The 18,259-nt window shown below is 42.9% G+C and overlaps 2 protein-coding genes across 2 annotated transcripts in view; both read left to right on the top strand.

Moving 5' to 3' along the window:
• NEIL1 (nei like DNA glycosylase 1) overlaps positions 1-5,066 on the top strand; it is a 30,532-nt gene extending 25,466 nt beyond the window's left edge. Inside the window, exons 10-11 of the mRNA XM_068272558.1 lie at positions 1,588-2,023; positions 4,811-5,066. Of these exons, the coding sequence (XP_068128659.1) occupies positions 1,588-2,023; positions 4,811-4,839 (465 nt within the window). The 3' untranslated portion in view covers positions 4,840-5,066. The remainder of the gene's footprint in view (positions 1-1,587; positions 2,024-4,810) is intronic.
• A 7,473-nt stretch (positions 5,067-12,539) lies between these two features.
• Positions 12,540-18,259, top strand: part of MAN2C1 (mannosidase alpha class 2C member 1) — a 45,580-nt gene continuing 39,860 nt past the window's right edge. The window contains exons 1-4 of the mRNA XM_068275605.1: positions 12,540-12,707; positions 14,384-14,509; positions 16,570-16,693; positions 17,404-17,474. Of these exons, the coding sequence (XP_068131706.1) occupies positions 12,589-12,707; positions 14,384-14,509; positions 16,570-16,693; positions 17,404-17,474 (440 nt within the window). The 5' untranslated portion in view covers positions 12,540-12,588. The remainder of the gene's footprint in view (positions 12,708-14,383; positions 14,510-16,569; positions 16,694-17,403; positions 17,475-18,259) is intronic.

An 18,259-nucleotide genomic window follows, 5' to 3' on the forward strand; every position in this document is an offset into this window, starting at 1 on the left:
GGAAAGAATCAGTACATTTGCTTTAATACAACTGACAGCTGATTTGTCAAGAGAAATTTTCAATTAGGAAAGAATCTCATAATTCTAGTTATATAAGCAAAAAGATCCTCACTCCTGGGATTGCTAACTATGTAAGTGAATATTAAATTAGTAAAAAAAAAACTGGATTTTGTCATTTAGCTTTGAGTCATTATAAATTTGTACTTTCTTCAAGTACAAAACTTTCACATACATTTTAAAGCACACCTGAAGGGAAAGAGATAAGGGGGCAGCCATATTTGTTTCCTTATAAACAATACCAGTTGCCTGGCAGCCTTGCTGATCTATTTGGCTGCAGTGGTGTCTGTAGAACAACAGAAACAAGCATGCAGCTAATCTTGTCAGATCTGACAATATTGTCAGAAACACCTGATATGCTGCATGTTTGTTCAGGGTCTATGTATAAAAGTATCAGAGACAGAGGATCACCAGGGGAGCCAGACAACTGGTATTGCTTAAAGGAAATAAATATGGCAGCCTCTGTATCCCTCTTGTTACAGTTGTCCCTTAAAATAAGCTGTTTAAGTAAAAAAAAAAAAAAAAAAATATTTACATGATGTATTTGCAAAGCTTGGCTACACATTTAGGTAAGTGCATCACTCAGCCTGCTAGCTGCTTTATCAGAGGCTCAACATGAAGGTTTTCAAATAAATTTTAGCCAAATATGCATTACAATACCTTTAAAAAAACAAAACGTAAAAACAAAACCAATTATGAAGGTAGCTCCTTCATTAGGTAGCGTCTTTAAGGGCAACCATAGACCTATAAAATAAACGTGTACATTAAGAATAAGAGACCGGAACACATTTCACACTAAGGCTCATTTTCCACTTGGGGCTGAATTGCGTGCTTGTCAGACAGTTAAGGTTCCCGGCTGCCAGCCACGAGTGCCTTCCAGCTGCAGTTACATGCAGCTAAACAGCCAGCATTTACAATGCCATGTTTGTCATCATTTGACAGACAGTGGTGTTACCTGGTGGTAAAAAAACACGACATGTGCAACTGCTGCTCTCAAATTTATCTCCAAAGGGAGGCCCCTTTCAAATGCCAAGCATTATGAAGGGCCTGGTTGGTGCAGGAAATCGGCTGACAAGTGGTGTATTTACAAGCTTCAGCCTCCCATGGAAAAGGGGCTGAACTGCTGCCATTTTCTTTAGATGCAGTAGTTGGGTGTGAGGAATCTCTTCTCTTTCCCTGTCCCTATCTCAAGTTATGACCATGTCACTGCTACCTAGTTCCTGCTATCTGAGCGTCCATAGAGTACCCGTAGGTGACATCTGTGCCTAACATTAGTTTATGAGCTACAGGACCAAATGGATCTAGGTAGCAATGGCATGGTTCTAGCACAGACAATAATAATGGTGTTTGACAGGCGACAGTAAACCTCACCAAATACAGAAGTTTGCATTGGCTAATAGTAAGACTAGGAGGGAAGAACTAGACAACACTAGCCCTTTGGTGTTATTTCTCTATTGTAGGTTTAGTTACACTTTAAATGACTACATGTGTAGAAATGGAGACTTAATCTGCAATGGTTCTTTGCTACAGATTGAAAAGACTACAACTAAAAGAAAAGCTGGTCGAGCGAGTTCAGCAGCTGTAAAGAAAGAAAAAATAGAAGAGATAGAAACTGAGCCAGTTGAAAAAACTACCAAAAAGAGGAGGGGTGTAACAGCGAAAAAAGTAAAAGTGGATAAGAAAATAAAAACAGAAGGAGAACTTGTAAAGCAGACTCCAGGAAGACGCAAAACTGTCCAGGAGCCATCTAGCCAAGGATCAGCTGTAAAAACCCCTGCAAAGAGAGGCAGAGCTAAGCTGCAGGTAGCGGAGGATGTGGCTACTCCTAAATCCAGAGCCAGGAAGCCAAAGCCTGAACTGAGCCACCCACCACGGAATTCTCCTAAACCCAGGCAAATAAAATCTGTCAGGAAGACTGCACCATCAAATTCTCCAAAGGTGAACACCAAACTGCGCAGAAAATCTGGTGAGTATTCCTCTGATGTTTAGGTTTTGTCTGGACTGTTTTATAATGTATACGGTGATCATAAATGCACAGAACTACAAGATGTTTGCAGTGTTGGAATAGATACTGTTTGCCATCCAATAACTTGTATGGTTAGTAGAGATATGTGGTCCCAGTTGACGGGAGTCTTCACAAGTTGATTTAAGTCCTTGTCATTTTAGTTGTGAGCAGTGAATGGTTCCTCTTTAAAGGACAATTGTAATGAAAGGGATATACCATATTTATGATATATATCATTATTGTAAACCGTACCAGTTGCCTGGCAGCCCTGCTGATCTATTTGGCTGCAGTAGTGTCTGAATCGCACCAGAAACAAGCAGGCAGCTAACCTGGTCAGATCTGACAATGTCAAACGCCTGATCTGCTGCATGCTTGTTCAGGGTCTATTGCTAAAAGTATCAGAAGGCAGAGGAGCAGCAGGACAGCCAGGCGACTGGTATTGCTTAAAGGAAATATGGCCGCCTCCATATACCTCTCGGTTCAGTTGTTCTTAAAGTTCAGATGATCTTTCAATGTGGACAGTACAAAGGAAAAAGGCTGTTTGCAAAGCAAAAACTGTTCAGGGAAATTGGTTGCTAGAGGAACTTTACTGAATATGGTGTAATTAATAAAATTGCTTATTTTTTTTATTCTATTACTTATTACAAATTATTTAGTAGGTTTGCCAACTGTAAAATCTTTCCTCTCCCTGATTTACATTCTGAAATTTATCACAGGTGGTTACATCTTTAATGCTGCCAGGTGCATCACTGTGGAATGTTTGTTTACTCCGTGTTTGTAAGCCAGTAGAAAAAAAATACCCGGTCTCCCAGAATGCTCTAAGAGGAGAATTCTGCATAGCTAAGCAAACAGCCTAGGCTGTGACATCACTGGGGAGGGCAGGACTACATACCAATATATACAGCAATAGCTGTAGGAAGTGTTTCCAAAACTAAAATAATTAGCGTAAAAGTGGGTATCCTGAGTAATTGAACACATTCTATAATATGTCACTACGGTTCCTCTTTAAAGCACAGATCCTTTGTCCTTTAAATGGAAAAAAAAACCAAGACCTACTTACCTGGGGCTTCCTTCAGCCCATGGTAGCCGATCTGTCCCTCCCCGCAGCTCCGGAGTTCCCTCCATTGCAGATCCCGACCTGGCGAGGTCGGCAGTGCAGAACACTCCAGGCCATGAGCTCAATCACGAGCGGCCGCACGCAGGCGCAGAAGATGCCGACCTGGCATGGTCTGGATCTGCAACAGAGGGGCCACCGGGAATGCCAGGGGCTTGGGGAAGTCCCAGGTAAGTAGATCTTGTTTGTTTTTTATTTTTTTACTCAGAACAGTCCTTTAAGGGGAGTACCGTATATACTCGCATACAAGCCGAATTTTTGACCCCCAAAAAGGGGGTCAAAAGTTGGGGGGTCGGCTTGTATGCGAGTCTTCCCTGGTGGTATAGTGGTGGGTGGTGGGTGTTCCGCGCCCCGCTCCCCCCCCTCCCCGCTCCCCCCGCGGGCGCCGCTGCTATTACCTGCAGGCAGCGGCCGCTTCCTAATCCGCGTTCCTCTTCTTAAACTTTTCAGCGTGTATCACAGCAGCGCGCCCGGCGCTGCTGCTGTGACGATGCAGGGGCAGGAAAGAGCGGTTCCCTTGGTAACGGCGATACAGATCGCCGTTATAGGGAGCCGCGCTCTTTCCTGCACTCTGCATCGTCACAGCAGCAGCGCCGGGCGCGCTGCTGTGATACACGCTGAAAAGTTTAAGAAGAGGAACGCGGATTAGGAAGCGGCCGCTGCCTGCAGGTAATAGCAGCGGCGGGGAGGGAGCCGGGAGTACTACCTACCTATGCTGGGCACTATACTGGCTAAACTGGGCACTATACTGGCTAAACTGGGCACTATACTGGCTAAACTGGGCACTATATTGGCTAAACTGGGCACTATACTAGCTAAACTGGGCACTATATTGGCTAAACTGGGCACTATATTGGCTAAACTGGGCACTATACTAGCTAAACTGGGCACTATACTAGCTAAACTGGGCACTATACTAGCTAAACTGGGGCACTATACTGGCTAAACTGGGCACTATACTAGCTAAACTGGGCACTATACTAGCTAAACTGGGCACTATACTGGCTAAACTGGGCACTATACTGGCTAAACTGGGCACTATACTGGCTAAACTGGGCACTATACTGGCTAAACTGGGCACTATACTGGCTAAACTGGGCACTATACTGGCTAAACTGGGCACTATACTGGCTAAACTGGGCACTATACTAGCTAAACTGGGCACTATACTGGCTAAACTGGGCACTTTACTAGCCATACTGGGGCACTATACTAGCTAAACTGGGCACTATACTAGCTAAACTGAGGCACTACCTACCCATACTGGGCGCTATACTGGCTATACTGGGCACTTTACTAGCTATACTGGGCACTATACTAGCTATACTGGACACTACCTACCTATACTGGGCACTATACTAGCTATACTGGGACACACTGGGGGGCTGCACCAATCCAGCATTTCCTACCCCCGGCTTATATGGGGGTCAATCATTTTTCCCAGTTTTTTCAGGGAAAAGTTGGGGGGTCGGCTTATATGCGGGTCGGCTTATATGCGAGTATATACGGTATATATATTTATGGTCTTTGGTTTTAAATACTGAAAAAATAAATATTCACATCATTTTAAATTTTATAGGATATAGAAGTTGTGTTTTCTTTCATGTATAATTGCCTAATTTTTTTTGCCTTAGCTGTACCTAATTCGGAAGACAAATCGTAGCTGGTGGATCCTGCAGGCTTGCTTTCAAGAACGCACTGATGCTTTATACACTGAAACGCATACTTCCTACAGTAATAATCTTTTTTATTTGTTTATGATTTGTAATAAAATATCTTGTTTTATGTGAATTTTAACTGTAATTGAATTTTATTGAAATTGCTATTTTTTTAATAACTCCTCACATGAGAAAAATGTATGTTAATAAAGTGAAATCATTTTTACACTAATCTCAGGTGTCCCCTCCATCATTTGCTCCCTTATCACTCCATCCAGCAACCCTGGCATACCAAACTTAACTATGGAATAATGCCTAGTACACACTAGCAATTTTGATGGATCAATCATTGGTCAATTTTACCACCTCCATGTAGTATGACCATTTACCTATATAATCTGCATAGAATTGAAAATCTGTTTGGCCCTCATACTACATGGAGGTGGTAAAATTGACCAATGATTGATCCATCAAAATTGCTAGTGTGTACTAGGCTTTAGTGTTCTGGGTGATGGAACATTGCTGGAGGAAAAAGACACGTCTAGAGAGGATTTCCTCTTGTACGAACTCTGAACAAGCCCAAGCATTTCCTCCCAAGCAGTGGTGCTACAGTCCCAGCATTACAGTATCAGTAGAGGCCATCATCTAAAGAAAGAAATAACCATCTTGAAAGAAGCCAGAAAAAAATACCATAAGTAAAATACTTAAATTACCATGAAGATCCAGGAGTGGACATTGCATCTTCCAGAAAATTACATGTGCACAATATCCTTAAGGCCCTATTCACACTAGTGTTTTGCCGCGATTTCGGCAAAATGCTAGCGCTTTTTAAAAGCGCTAGCGTAAACAAACCCTATGGGCCCGTTCTTACTTGGGCAATTTGCGCTAATCGCCGCAAATCGCCCCAAAATGGGCAAAAATGTGAAACGCAAATGCGTCGCCTGCACCATTTTCAGGCGATTACCCGGCAATCGCGTTTCAGTGCTATAGAAGCGCTAAATGCGTTCGCGGCAAAATCGCTGCACTGTTCAGTGATTTTTCTGCTTGAAATCACGGAAAAATCACTCCTGCAAATCATTGCTGGCATTTTGAAAACGCAGGTGTGAATAGAGCCTTAGGCCTGGAACCCACTACAAATCACTAATTGCAATCGCTAGCGTTTTTAATGAGCATTTTGTAAGAGTGTTTGGCAGCAATTTTAAAAAGTTTAAGCGTTTTGCCAGCGATTTAATTCTGATTGGTCCTATCAATTAATTTACATTTTTTTTAACAGTGTGCAGTAATTCAAAAACGCTAGCAGAATCGCTCTGTATAGCGATTCATGAGCGATTACACCAGCGTTTATATACATTACATTGTAGAAACGCTAACGCTCAAAAATGGTGCAGGTCCTGGGTTTGCGATTTTGCTAATCGCAATCGCTCCAGTGGAATTTGGCCCATTCATCAACATTAGCTGAGTGTTTAGGGAAATCGCTAGTGTTTTGAATTGCTTCCTAAACGCTCAAAAATCGCTCTACTAGGTTCCAGCCCTCAGACTGAAAATAACAAATAGAAGAATCAGTCCAGTTCAGTACATAAGACCAGTCAGTAAAGTTCTATTCATAAACAGACTGTCCCTAACCAGGACCATGCAAATTTGAACAGAGGCGCCAGGCAGGTTAAAATGATCTAAAAACAACTAAAAAGGAGGAGTACAGGTGGACTTACCTCCTGAAATGATGGACAATCGAGATTGTTCAAATCGCAAATAACTATTTATTTCGGCACTCCGCAACGCGTTTCGCAGGTATAACCCGCTTCATCAGGCAAGGAGTGCAAGCTCGCACTCCTTGCTTGATGACGCGGGCTATACCTGCGAAACGCGTTGCGGAGTGCCAAAATAAATTATTTGCGATTTGAACAATCTCGATTGTCCATCATTTCAGGAGGTAAGTCCACCTGTACTCCTCCTTTTTAGTTGTTTTTAGATCATTTTAACCTGCCTGGCGCCTCTGTCCAAATTTGCACAGTATATAGTCCACCTTGGGTGGAGGGGACTGTCCCCTTCTTTCTATCTACAGAGAGCGACTTCTTAAACCTGAGTGGGGTCAGGTTCTAATGCTTCCCACCTGCATTTCAAGTGGTTGCCTATGTGGTAACCCGTGTTTGTGAGTATATCCACATCTGTTAATAATTTCGCCAACAATTGTTAGACTTACTGCACTATACTGGGCTCTCGGTTTTTCTTTTCGTTTCAAGTGCTAACCAGGACTATGTCAACTATTTGTCAATTATTTTGGGGGTGCCCGACTAATTATCCAGTATAATAGTTGGCTGGTACAAATTTTTGCAAATTTGAGATTCTCCTTCATGTTAGATACCCCAGGCCCTTATTCAATTCACTTCATAAGAAGCAGGCTGGCGTCTTCAGAGGCTTGTGCGCAGAAGCCTCTGAAGATGTCACGGAGCTAAACGGTGGTTAGGCGACCCCACTGCCCCCCCACCTCACCCCACAGCCGTCAACAACAGGGTAGGCAACTTTATGTGTAACATGCTTTGCATATTTTAAATGTATCAGCCGGAGTTAAAGCTATTTTACTGCTTTAGAGTTTGCAAGTGCCAGCCTGCTTCTTTTCTATCTGTGACTGATACCTGTGCATTTACTGGCTTGAGCACGCTACATCTGATATCTAACTACCCGGATTGTGCCCTCTGAACGTCTTGTATGCAAATGCTTGCTGATAGGCTGCTTGCCAAACCATGCTGAGCTGATGCAGTGCCTGTTTTGCTTTCTTTACTTTTTTTGCTTAATTCACTTTATTTCTGAAGTTTTCTCCATGGAGATAATTTTTCATCTTCTCTTTAAAATAACTTTTTAGCCCTTTGCAATTGAAAAAGTACTGAAAAGTAGTTGGAAAAAGTAATGTTAAGCGTATTTTCTTGGTTGCTAATGGCTTAAAAGGCATTTTATGGACAAAGTGTAAAATTATCACGTATCTAGGGATATGGCAGCCGATCAACCATCCGATTTGATGATTATAGAATTGGATGAAAATTGGTACCGCAGCAAGCATGCACAATTGACGATGCAATGGATTTCAGGCCGAAATTGGTTAAATGTATCGGTGAAACATGCTGGGAAAGTTCAGGCTGATGTGGTCATTTGGGTGTGCAGTAGTAACGGTGTGTGATATTGTGAGCATCGGAACCCCTGTCTCCTGTTCCTCCCAAATGTGCATTAACCACTAGGCGACCGCGTCATGCCGATGGGCATGGACGTGGCGCCAGCCCCAGGACCACCTAACGATCGGCGTAAAGTCCTGTATATAGCTAGGGCTAAAATGCCTTCAATAGTGTAAAACCAATGATTTATTGAATAAGATCAAGAATTATACTCTCAAACATGATAAAATGCGCATATCAAAGTTAAAAACCCAGGGGATGTCTCTACCTGCTGCTGGTTGCGTCCTTTCCCCTGCTCGGCCCAGCAGCAGCAGGTAGAGATGTCCCCTGGCTTTTTAACTTTGATATGCGCATTTTATCACATGTTTGGTGAGTATAATTCTTGATCTTATCCAATAAATCATTGGTTTTACACTATTGAAGGCGTTTTAGCCCTAACTATATACCTGAGTCTGTCCCAGGATATGAAATAGGCTGAAAACTGTCTGTAAGGGTGGGCAGCGGCTGTAGAGGGTGAGCAGAAAACGTGTGTTCTATACTGTGGCTGACCTAGCTTTGTGAGGTTTAACTGCACTATAATCTTGTGATTCCCTTTCTTTGAGCAAATGGGAGTGGCAACGGGCTCACGGTTTGAACCGCAGTACGCAAATCTCTTCATGGCAAAGACTGAAGAAGAATACCTGGATACTTGTCATATAAAACATATGGCCTACTTCCGTTTTATAGACGATATCTTGATCTGGTCTGCAAGTGAGGAGGATCTTATCCAATTTCACAGGATTTTGTCAATGCCTTCCATCCCACAATCAAACTGAAACTGAGCTACTCTCACAGGGAGATTAACTTTCTTGACACCACCATATACATCAGAGAGAACAGCCTACAAGCGTCCATGTACCGCAAACCGACGGATCGTCCCACATACCTCAGGTATGACAGTTTCCACCCCAAACATAAAAAGAATTCCATAATTTACAGCCAGGCAATAAGATGCAATCGGATCTGTTCTAACATGGATGACAGAGACAAACACCTGGGTTACCTGAAGAAGAATTTCATTAAACAGGGATACAATCCTCTAATGGCTGAGACCCAAATCAAGAAAGCTAACATCCCTAGGACTCAGCTCCTGGAGTACAAGCAGAACCAGGAAGAGAGCCGTGTCCCACTGGAGGTCCCCTACAATCCACGCCTGGAAATCTCAAGAAAGATTGCAAAAGAACTTCATCCTGTTCTACACAAGGATCAGAGACTGAAAAAGATATTCCATGTAGAGGCCTGCGCGGGTCCACTTTTTCATACCCGCACCCGCTACCCGCACTTGACCCGCGACCCACTTTCTGGTGATTTTGATACCCGACCCGCACCCGCAGAACCGCTACCCGACCCGTGACCCGCAGGCCCGATACCCTACCCGCGACCCGCTTTTTTACATTTTCTTCTAAAGTGCACATTTTAAAGTAACATTTAAAGTAAAGTAAGCAAAAGACACAGTCAGAAGTAACTTGTTTGTTTTCACTACCCGCGACCCGCAGACTGCTACCCGCACCCGACCCGCAGCTTAAATCAATTCGGGTACCCGAACCCGACCCGCTGCAGGCCTCTAATTCCATGAACCTCCCCTCCTAGTGTTCCGACAGCCACCCAATCTTAAGCAGATGATAGTGAGAATGGAACATTCCCCTGCCAAGGGAAAAGGTGTGGGACCTGTAAACACATCCATTCCACAGACAGTGTACTAATACCAGGAACACAACAGGAATACAAAGTACATGGTACCTTTTCCTGCGACTCATCTAACGTGGTATACCTGATTATGTGTGCAAAATGCCCCAAAGAAATTTATGTGGGAGAAACAAGTCAACCACTGCGTGATCGCATGACACACCACAGGTTCACTATTAACAGCAGAAAAGAGGATATTACAAAATATACTGATCTCCCAATACCAACACACTTTTGTTTACCTGGACACAGTTTAAGCAATTTTCGCGTCACTGTACTAATGGGTGGCTTCAAATCAGAAAACATGAGACTAACACAAGAAACAAAGTTTATACATTGGTTCAAAACTGTAGAAGATGGTTTAAACAATGGGTTTTAAATGCCACAATTCTTTTAATTTTTCCATCTTTTGATTCATTTTTTGTGCCACATGCTGTGTAAGATGGTGTTTACTGCCATTCATTTTATTTGCTTTCATGTGCTGGTTTCACATGCCACAATTCTCTTTAGCTTAGAATGAATGGTGCATGTAACCAGCCCAGTTACAATTTGAACTCTGAATTTACGATGTCTCCCCATCACCAGAGGCTACTTTGTTATGTTGAGGGAACTGTTGATTTTATCAATTTAGCCAGGACCCTGGGAAAGCCTCCTGAGTAACAGTTAAGACATTTAATTGCATTTATTTTTGCTAAAGAATATTCCTCCTCTGTATGTCAGTGTATATAAGCTGTGTTTTTCAGTTTTTGTCAGGAACCAGTCCGACGAAGGCTTTTTATAAGCCGAAAGCTCACTGTTTATCCATCTCTAAGTTAGCTAATAAACGGTATCATCCTGATTTTAAACTCCTTGCTTTTTTGAGATATGAATATATGAAGATTGCTGAAGGAGAATTCAGTCCTGACTTGTAAACGCAGTTGCTGTCTGTGAGGTGGGGCAGCCTTGCAGCAAGGTGAGCGTTCCATTTGTTGGTCACTATACAGGGTGATAGAGGTGATCCCGTAGCGGTACTATACATCACTGGGCCCCCATAGGGTGGTGGTCCTCCCGTGAAAATAATACAGCAGACCGCACTATGATCTATTTGTTTGTGTTTCTCTTTTTTCTTCAACTTCTGCTTCCTGAGTACCTGGATAACCAGATGCTTATTGTGGTGGCCGGATTTGATGCTTTGCGGAATCATTGTGGATGTGACTGAGCAATAGTCCAGTAGGAACCTTTAAAGGCATCAGCATTGACATGCATGTGAACTATATGGGTAGCGCACTCTAAGAAAACTGTGACTTACTGTGGAACATGCATGTAGCGTTATAAGAGAAGTGCAGCAGGCCTAAGTGTGAGGGCGAGTGGGATAATAGAAGGGGAGCACAACTGATAACCTATTTCGAGCTCTGCGGAATGTTGGTTTTACATTCTGGTGGCGACATCTTTAGTTCTGCCAAGTGGTTTGTACGGAATGTTTGTTACTGAGAGTTCTATGCACACAGGGAGATGCTGGTTGCTTGGCAGTTGGAAACAGACGTTATTTCCCACAATGCAATGAAGTTCACAGACAAGGAATCCTGACATCACACTGTGGGAGGGGCTTCACCAGAAGATTAGCCACGTCCCTGATGATCTATTTGAGATATGGAAAAGATTTCTCATGGTAAAGGGGGTATCGGCTAATGATTGGGATGAAGTTCAATCCTGGGTTACAGTTCCTCTTTATGTTCACCACTAGCAAATGCACATGATAGCTCCCACTATACAACATGACGTGTTCACAAACCTGTTTGATGCAGTGACCCACCATACTTATTTGTCTATACAGATTTTTAGAAGACAGACATTAGAGGAGGAAAGAGCAGTATAAGACAAAGAGTAATCTAAGACATTTATGAGCCACATAATAAATGCCACAGAATGCCCAGTGTGTGACTCACATTTGGCTCTTTTACACTAAATCAGTTGCTGTCAGTTGTAGTATCTTTCATAGTGAAGCTTCACTTGCTGTCAGTTATAACTGACAGTACAACTAATGTGCAAGGTAATGTCCATGTTTCCCTATTTACTCTTTCATATGCTGAAAAACTGAAAGCTTTTTCACAATGAACTGCTAAAAGTTAAAGTGCATCAACTTTTCAGCGTATAGCGTAAAATAGGCTATAGTGTAAATGTCACAGAAGGCTCTGGGAGTTGAAGTTTGAGGGCTCGTAACTGTAAAGCTGATAAATTGTCACCCGTTATGGCAATATGATCGATCCTTCACATATCTGATCAAAGAGGAATCGAATGCTACGCACACTCCACATTGATTTTTGATAGATCTCCGCAGAGCTATTAGAAAATTATCAAACCGCTAGTGGCCGATCTACTGCCACTCCTTTCCTGCACCTGATTAACTGACTTTTTTTTTTCATTCTGTCCATCGATAATTTCAATCTATTTTTAGTAAAACCATTAAAAATTATGATTGGACATGTTGAGCCATAGATTTCTGCAAGTTTCGATCAGAGTGATTGAACCTTCTAAAAAATAGTTTGTGACCTTAGCAAAGACAAGCCTTTCTAAAACTTCTTTAATGCAACCCAAAGAGGCGTAACTTGCAAAGAAAACTAATAACATTAGCTACAATGTAGCGCGTTATGCCAACAAACGTTTTCCTGTACAAGGAAAGAGCAAAACCTAGCAATAGATATAGAGGAAAGGGCTATAATAAGCGGGAGGCTGCCACCTACTGCTCACAGAAGGGAAGTGCCAAACTGCAACTCTTGCACAGCGAGGAAAAGTCTGTATTTATTTTAGCGATCTCTGCTCTTCCGTTTCCGGTGTGAGCCAGTGACAGCTGCGGCTGTATCACAGTGCAGTAGTGCACAGAGAGGCATGGAGCAGCAGGGAGCCCAGGCAGCTCATCTGGTCCTGAAGAATAGGAGAACTACCCTGGAAAGGGTGGAGAAGTTTATCTCGGATGTGTACTTCACTGACTGCAACCTGCGAGGGAAGTGGGTATAATAGTGATGTTCCATTGTATTCAATACACAACTCAGATCATGTGTATTCCATGTCCATATCCTGTTTATACAGTACCAATCTATCTACACCAGGACTGTGCTTCTTGTGTTTCCCAAAGGCTGTCTTAGTGTTCCTTGCAGTGGCTGCTTAATTATATTAAAGGTACCCACTAACGGTACAATTTCCATCTAGGGTCTCAGAAGGGATCAGATAAATGTGATCTGAAATAAAATGTCAATCAACAAACCGGTTTGCATTTCCTATCCATCACAACTGCTTATAAGAAACATATTGCCAATCGACGAACTATCACCTTTAGAATCGTTCAGTGAATTTGGGACATTAACAGAATTTATGTCTTCCAATACGATTGCATTTATCTAATCGATTTGTTGATACATCAGTGAAAATTGTACCGTTAATGGATATTCAAGAAGTACAATCAAATTTTGTGACTGATTTATCTGAACTATCTAACCAATGTATCACACACATGTTCCATTCTTCCCCTCTGATGAAAAAAAATATTTCAACTTAAAAAGAATTGCTTGGGTCAATACATTAAGAAACTGACTCTATCTAATGCTAGGTACACACCATAAGTCGGCATCATGCCGTTCAGACTGTAGGGGAAAGGGCTCTGAATAAACGTCTGAAATGACTGTAGCCTATGGCTGTGGAAGTTTGGTGTGAGGAAAGGGACACCATGAAGGGTTTTAGATTTAATCTTCCTATTAAGTCATGAATCCTGAGACAGAAACAAGGACTGCAGGAAAACATTTTGCCTGGAACTTGAACTTTCAAGCCAAGTCCACATAAATGTAACACATAGGGTGTCATTCATTGAAATAACTAGCTAGTTTCTTCGTCCCCCACCCCCGCCTTATTTTTAGCATTGTTCGTGCTCCTTGGCAGCATCAGCGCTAATTGCCTTGCGTGCCATTTAACAGGTCTTGCTTCACTGTTTACAGCTAATAAATGTAGATACACTGCATATGATTGGATTATTTGCTTTCTTGTATCATTCTTTTGTGTAACTGTTTTCTCAAAATCAAACAGATTTTTTTTTTTATACACAGCCCTTATTTATTTTTATTTTTTTTAAAGGGATACTGTAGGGGGGTCGGGGGAAAATGAGTTGAACTTACCCGGGGCTTCTAATGGTCCCCCGCAGACATCCTGTGCCCGTGCAGCCACTCCCCAATGCTCCGGCCCGCCTCTGGTTCACTTCTGGAATTTCAGACTTTAAAGTCTGAAAACCACTGCGCCTGCGTTGCCGTGTCCTCACTCTCGCTGATGGCACCAGAAGTGTACGGCATAGGCCCAGTGTGATCTGTGTCTGCGCAGTATGCTCCTGGTGACATCAGCGGGATCGAGGACACAGCAACGCAGGCGCAGTGGTTTTCAGACTTTAAAGTCTGAAATTCCAGAAGTGAACCAGAGGCGGGGCCGAAGCACTAGTGAGTGGCTGCAGGGGCACAGGATGTCTGCGGGGGACCATTAGAAGCCCCAGGTAACTTCAACTCATTTTCCCCTGACCCCCCCCCCCCCCCCCCCTACAGTATCCCTTTAAGTACACAGCCCTTACCCCACAGGGCTGCCCTAATATGCTGCATTCTATAAATACAATCATATTAATAAAAGCTACTACATTTTATGTTTATAGGTTGTTTGGAGAGACTTGTCCCGTAGATTCTCTCTCTTGTCATCTCACAAAGGAAAGGATCACGTATGATGATGCTGTCAAGAGAGACTTTCAGCCTGCACAGGTTGGACAGACCTTTGGCCCTACGTAAGTACCATAAATCCTGCTGGGATAATTATTACATTTAATTAGTAAGCTATGAAATGATCATAGAATTTCACATTATTATTATGATGCATATATTATTAAAGGACAACTATCATGGAAACTGGTAATACATATACCGGCATGTAAAATGTAGGTTTTTCCCAGAGTAACTTGCACTATAAATTACTGTATTTTTCAGACCATTAGACACAAACCAGGGAAAAGAATATACAAAACCTGATGTGTTTATAGTGCAGGGGCATCTTGTGGAGCTTCTGAGCTTCTCTCCCCAACCCCCCCCCTCCCCCCTTCTAATTATTGTGTCCCCCTTGTGCTTGTGGGTGCCTCATTTGTGGCTGTGGTGTCACCCTTCCCTCCTGTGCTCCCGCAGCCCAATGCAGAGTATAATGCGCAGCAGAAGCAGCAGCTTCTTTCACCTGCTCCGGGCGCCTCCACATAATGGGTGAGCCTCACCGCTTCCCCTAGTGCCAGCTTCTCCTGATCCAGTCATTATATATTAGGCTGGAGCAGGTGAGACGCACAGCTGCTTCTGCTGTGCATTATACTCTGCAAGCCTGAACAGGGTGGGAGTCCCTGACGACAACCTAATCACAACCAGTCAGTGGCCGTTCATATTGGTGGGTTCCTGTAAGTCGGGGACTCCCTGTATTCAGTCCATTAGAAGCATACACACACACACACACACACACACACACACACACACACACACACACACACACACACACACACACACACACACACACACACACACACACACACACACACACACACACACACACACACACACACACACACACACACACACACACACACACACACACACACACACACACACACACACACACACACACACACACACACACACACACACACACACACACACACACACACACACACACACACACACACACACACACACACACACTCTCTCTCACACTCTCTCACACTCTCTCTCTCACACTCTCTCTCTCACACTCTCTCTCTCACACTCTCTCTCTCACACTCTCTCTCTCACACTCTCTCTCTCACACACTCTCTCTCACACTCTCACTCTCTCACACTCTCACTCTCTCACACTCTCACTCTCTCACACTCTCACTCTCTCACACTCTCACTCTCTCACACTCTCACTCTCTCACACTCTCACTCTCTCACACTCTCTCTCTCACACTCTCTCTCTCACACTCTCTCTCTCTCACACTCTCTCTCTCACACTCTCTCTCTCACACTCTCTCTCTCACACTCTCACTCTCTCACACTCTCACTCTCTCACACTCTCACTCTCTCACACTCTCACTCTCTCACACTCTCACTCTCTCACACTCTCTCTCTCTCACACTCTCTCTCTCACACTCTCTCTCTCACACTCTCTCTCTCACACTCTCTCTCTCTCTCTCTCTCTGAAAATACAGTACTTTTTCCTATGTTTCTTAATACTTACAGTAGGTAGTGAAAATCTGACAGATTTCGAACTAGTCCATCTCCTCCTGGGGGATTTTCAGGTAGTTCTTTATTTACAAAAGAACTTACTGAATGGCAGTTTCTGGCCAGCATCATAGATCATTTCCAGGGAGTGCTTTTGTGAAGAATAAAGGTAATAATGAGACTCTCCCATGAGACAATAGACTAGTCCAACATCTGTCTGATCTCTCAGTTTTTTTCTGTCTACTGTAAATGACAGCAACATAGGAAAAAATACCTTTTTAGGCTCTGTAGGTAGGGCTGCTGCTCAGATTGCATTTTTCCTGCTGACTACAAAGGGACTAAATCTCTCAGAGAAGGTCACAGGAGATTGCCGTCACAATCTGTACTTCAGGATGTAGCCAATTTCTATGTCCCTCACCAGGAATTTTTGAAGTGATTTATGGAAATCGCCTAAACAAAAATGTTTGTGAAATGTAATAGTTTGACTAAATTCTGTCCGTAGCTTATGAGTAAGTCAACGAAATGTGTTACAGCTTTATCTTGTATGCTTGTGTGTACAACCCCCCCCCCCCCTCCCCCAGATATTATTTCTGATAGTGTGTTTTATATTGCAGTTGGTGGACTTGTTGGTTCAAAGTGCAACTGACCATCCCTGAAAAATGGTCGGGACAAGAAGTCCATCTAATATGGGAAAGTGATGGTGAGGGATTGGTGTGGAAGGATGGCATACCAGTGCAGGTAAGGATTCATTGTTTAATGGGCATAAAGGTGACGATAGTAAGTCAAGAATATTTTCACACCAGTAGAGGCAAAGGTTCTGATGCAGTAAAGCAAGGTAATACTACCGTTTCTAGCGCAGGGGGAGAACGGCCCCTAACCCATTAGGGCTGCACGATATATTTCATGCGTACAATTTTAAGTGTGCAGGCTTTTTATGCGTACTATTTTAAGCTTTCCATGTATAGAATTATTTGTGTTGGCCGCCCCGCATGCTTCCTCCTTCCGGCCGGAAGACGTCAGAGTGGTAGTAAGTAGAGTAATGCGGCCAGCATGCTGCTTGTGGAGGAGAAGGATCCGCACATCAGGCTGGTTGTAAATAATCTCTGTTGATGGGCACAATCAATTACATACAATTATAAAATCAGTCATCCGATTGGATTTTCGTCTAGCCAAAATTCGGATTTTCTTGTTGGTTGTGATAGATAGGAAGCAAAGATTGGTTCGTTGATGATGTAATAAACGATTTCACTTCCAATCAGAATTTCTGATCACTCTAGCGATTTTTGGCTAGAAGTTGGATCGTTAGGGGCATTGGATCAGCAGTACAGCCAGGCAATGTGCATTGTTTAAAAGGAAATAAATATGGCAGCATCCATATGTCTGTCACCTCGGGTTTCCTTTAGCTCTCTGTGTTATAGTTTTACACTCATTTTCTATTTTTAATGCAGGGCTTAGCAAAAGAGGGCGAGAAAACCAGCTATATCTTAACCCGGAACTTGATGAAAAAAGATCCACATAGGTAAGGGTTGTACGTTTTTCACTGTATAACGGTGTGTGGTAAACATGTTAGATTCTCACTTTAAATTTACACTAGATATAGTACTACAGAACTTTTCTAGCATCCATGTACCAGTATAGTTAAATCTTATCTAAATGTGTCGAAAAGAGAGAAATCGAGAGCCCAATATGGTGTAGTATGTCAGAGATATGAAGGGAAATGAATAAGTGAGATGGTTATACTCACAAACATGGGTTACCGCTCAGGCAACCACTGTATAGACAGGTGAGGAGATTAGACCTGTCCTCACTCAGGATTAAGAAGTCGCTCTCTGTAGATCAGAAAAAATGGGGTAGGATCACCCCTCCACCTGGGGTGGACTCAAGTATACTGGTAGGTGATCAGAGGCGCCAGCAGAATAAAATTAAAATAAAACAGCAATTTTTAACAATTTTATATTAATTTTATTCTGCTGGCGCCTCTGATCACCTACCAGTATACTTATCTAAATGTGAAAGACAGTTGTGATTTTTTTGTGTTGTTTGATAATGAATTATAGATTCTCTTAAAATATTTTGTGGTTTAAACAGGAGAGTTTTAAAAATCAAAAATTAAATTGTAGAACCGTATATACTCTTGTGTTTTTGGGCCCAAAAAAAGTGTCTCAAAAGTGGAAGACTCGGCTTATACACGAATCACTAGCTGAGCGTTGTTGGATGTGTCCCCCACCATATGCAGAGTAATGGGGGAGGGGGGGGCTGGCACAAGAAGTAAGGCTGCCTGATATTCCAGCTTTCTCCCTAATC

The sequence above is a fragment of the Hyperolius riggenbachi genome, chromosome 3 (genome assembly GCF_040937935.1).
Source record: "Hyperolius riggenbachi isolate aHypRig1 chromosome 3, aHypRig1.pri, whole genome shotgun sequence".
In the NCBI taxonomy this organism is placed as follows: Eukaryota; Metazoa; Chordata; class Amphibia; order Anura; family Hyperoliidae; genus Hyperolius; species Hyperolius riggenbachi.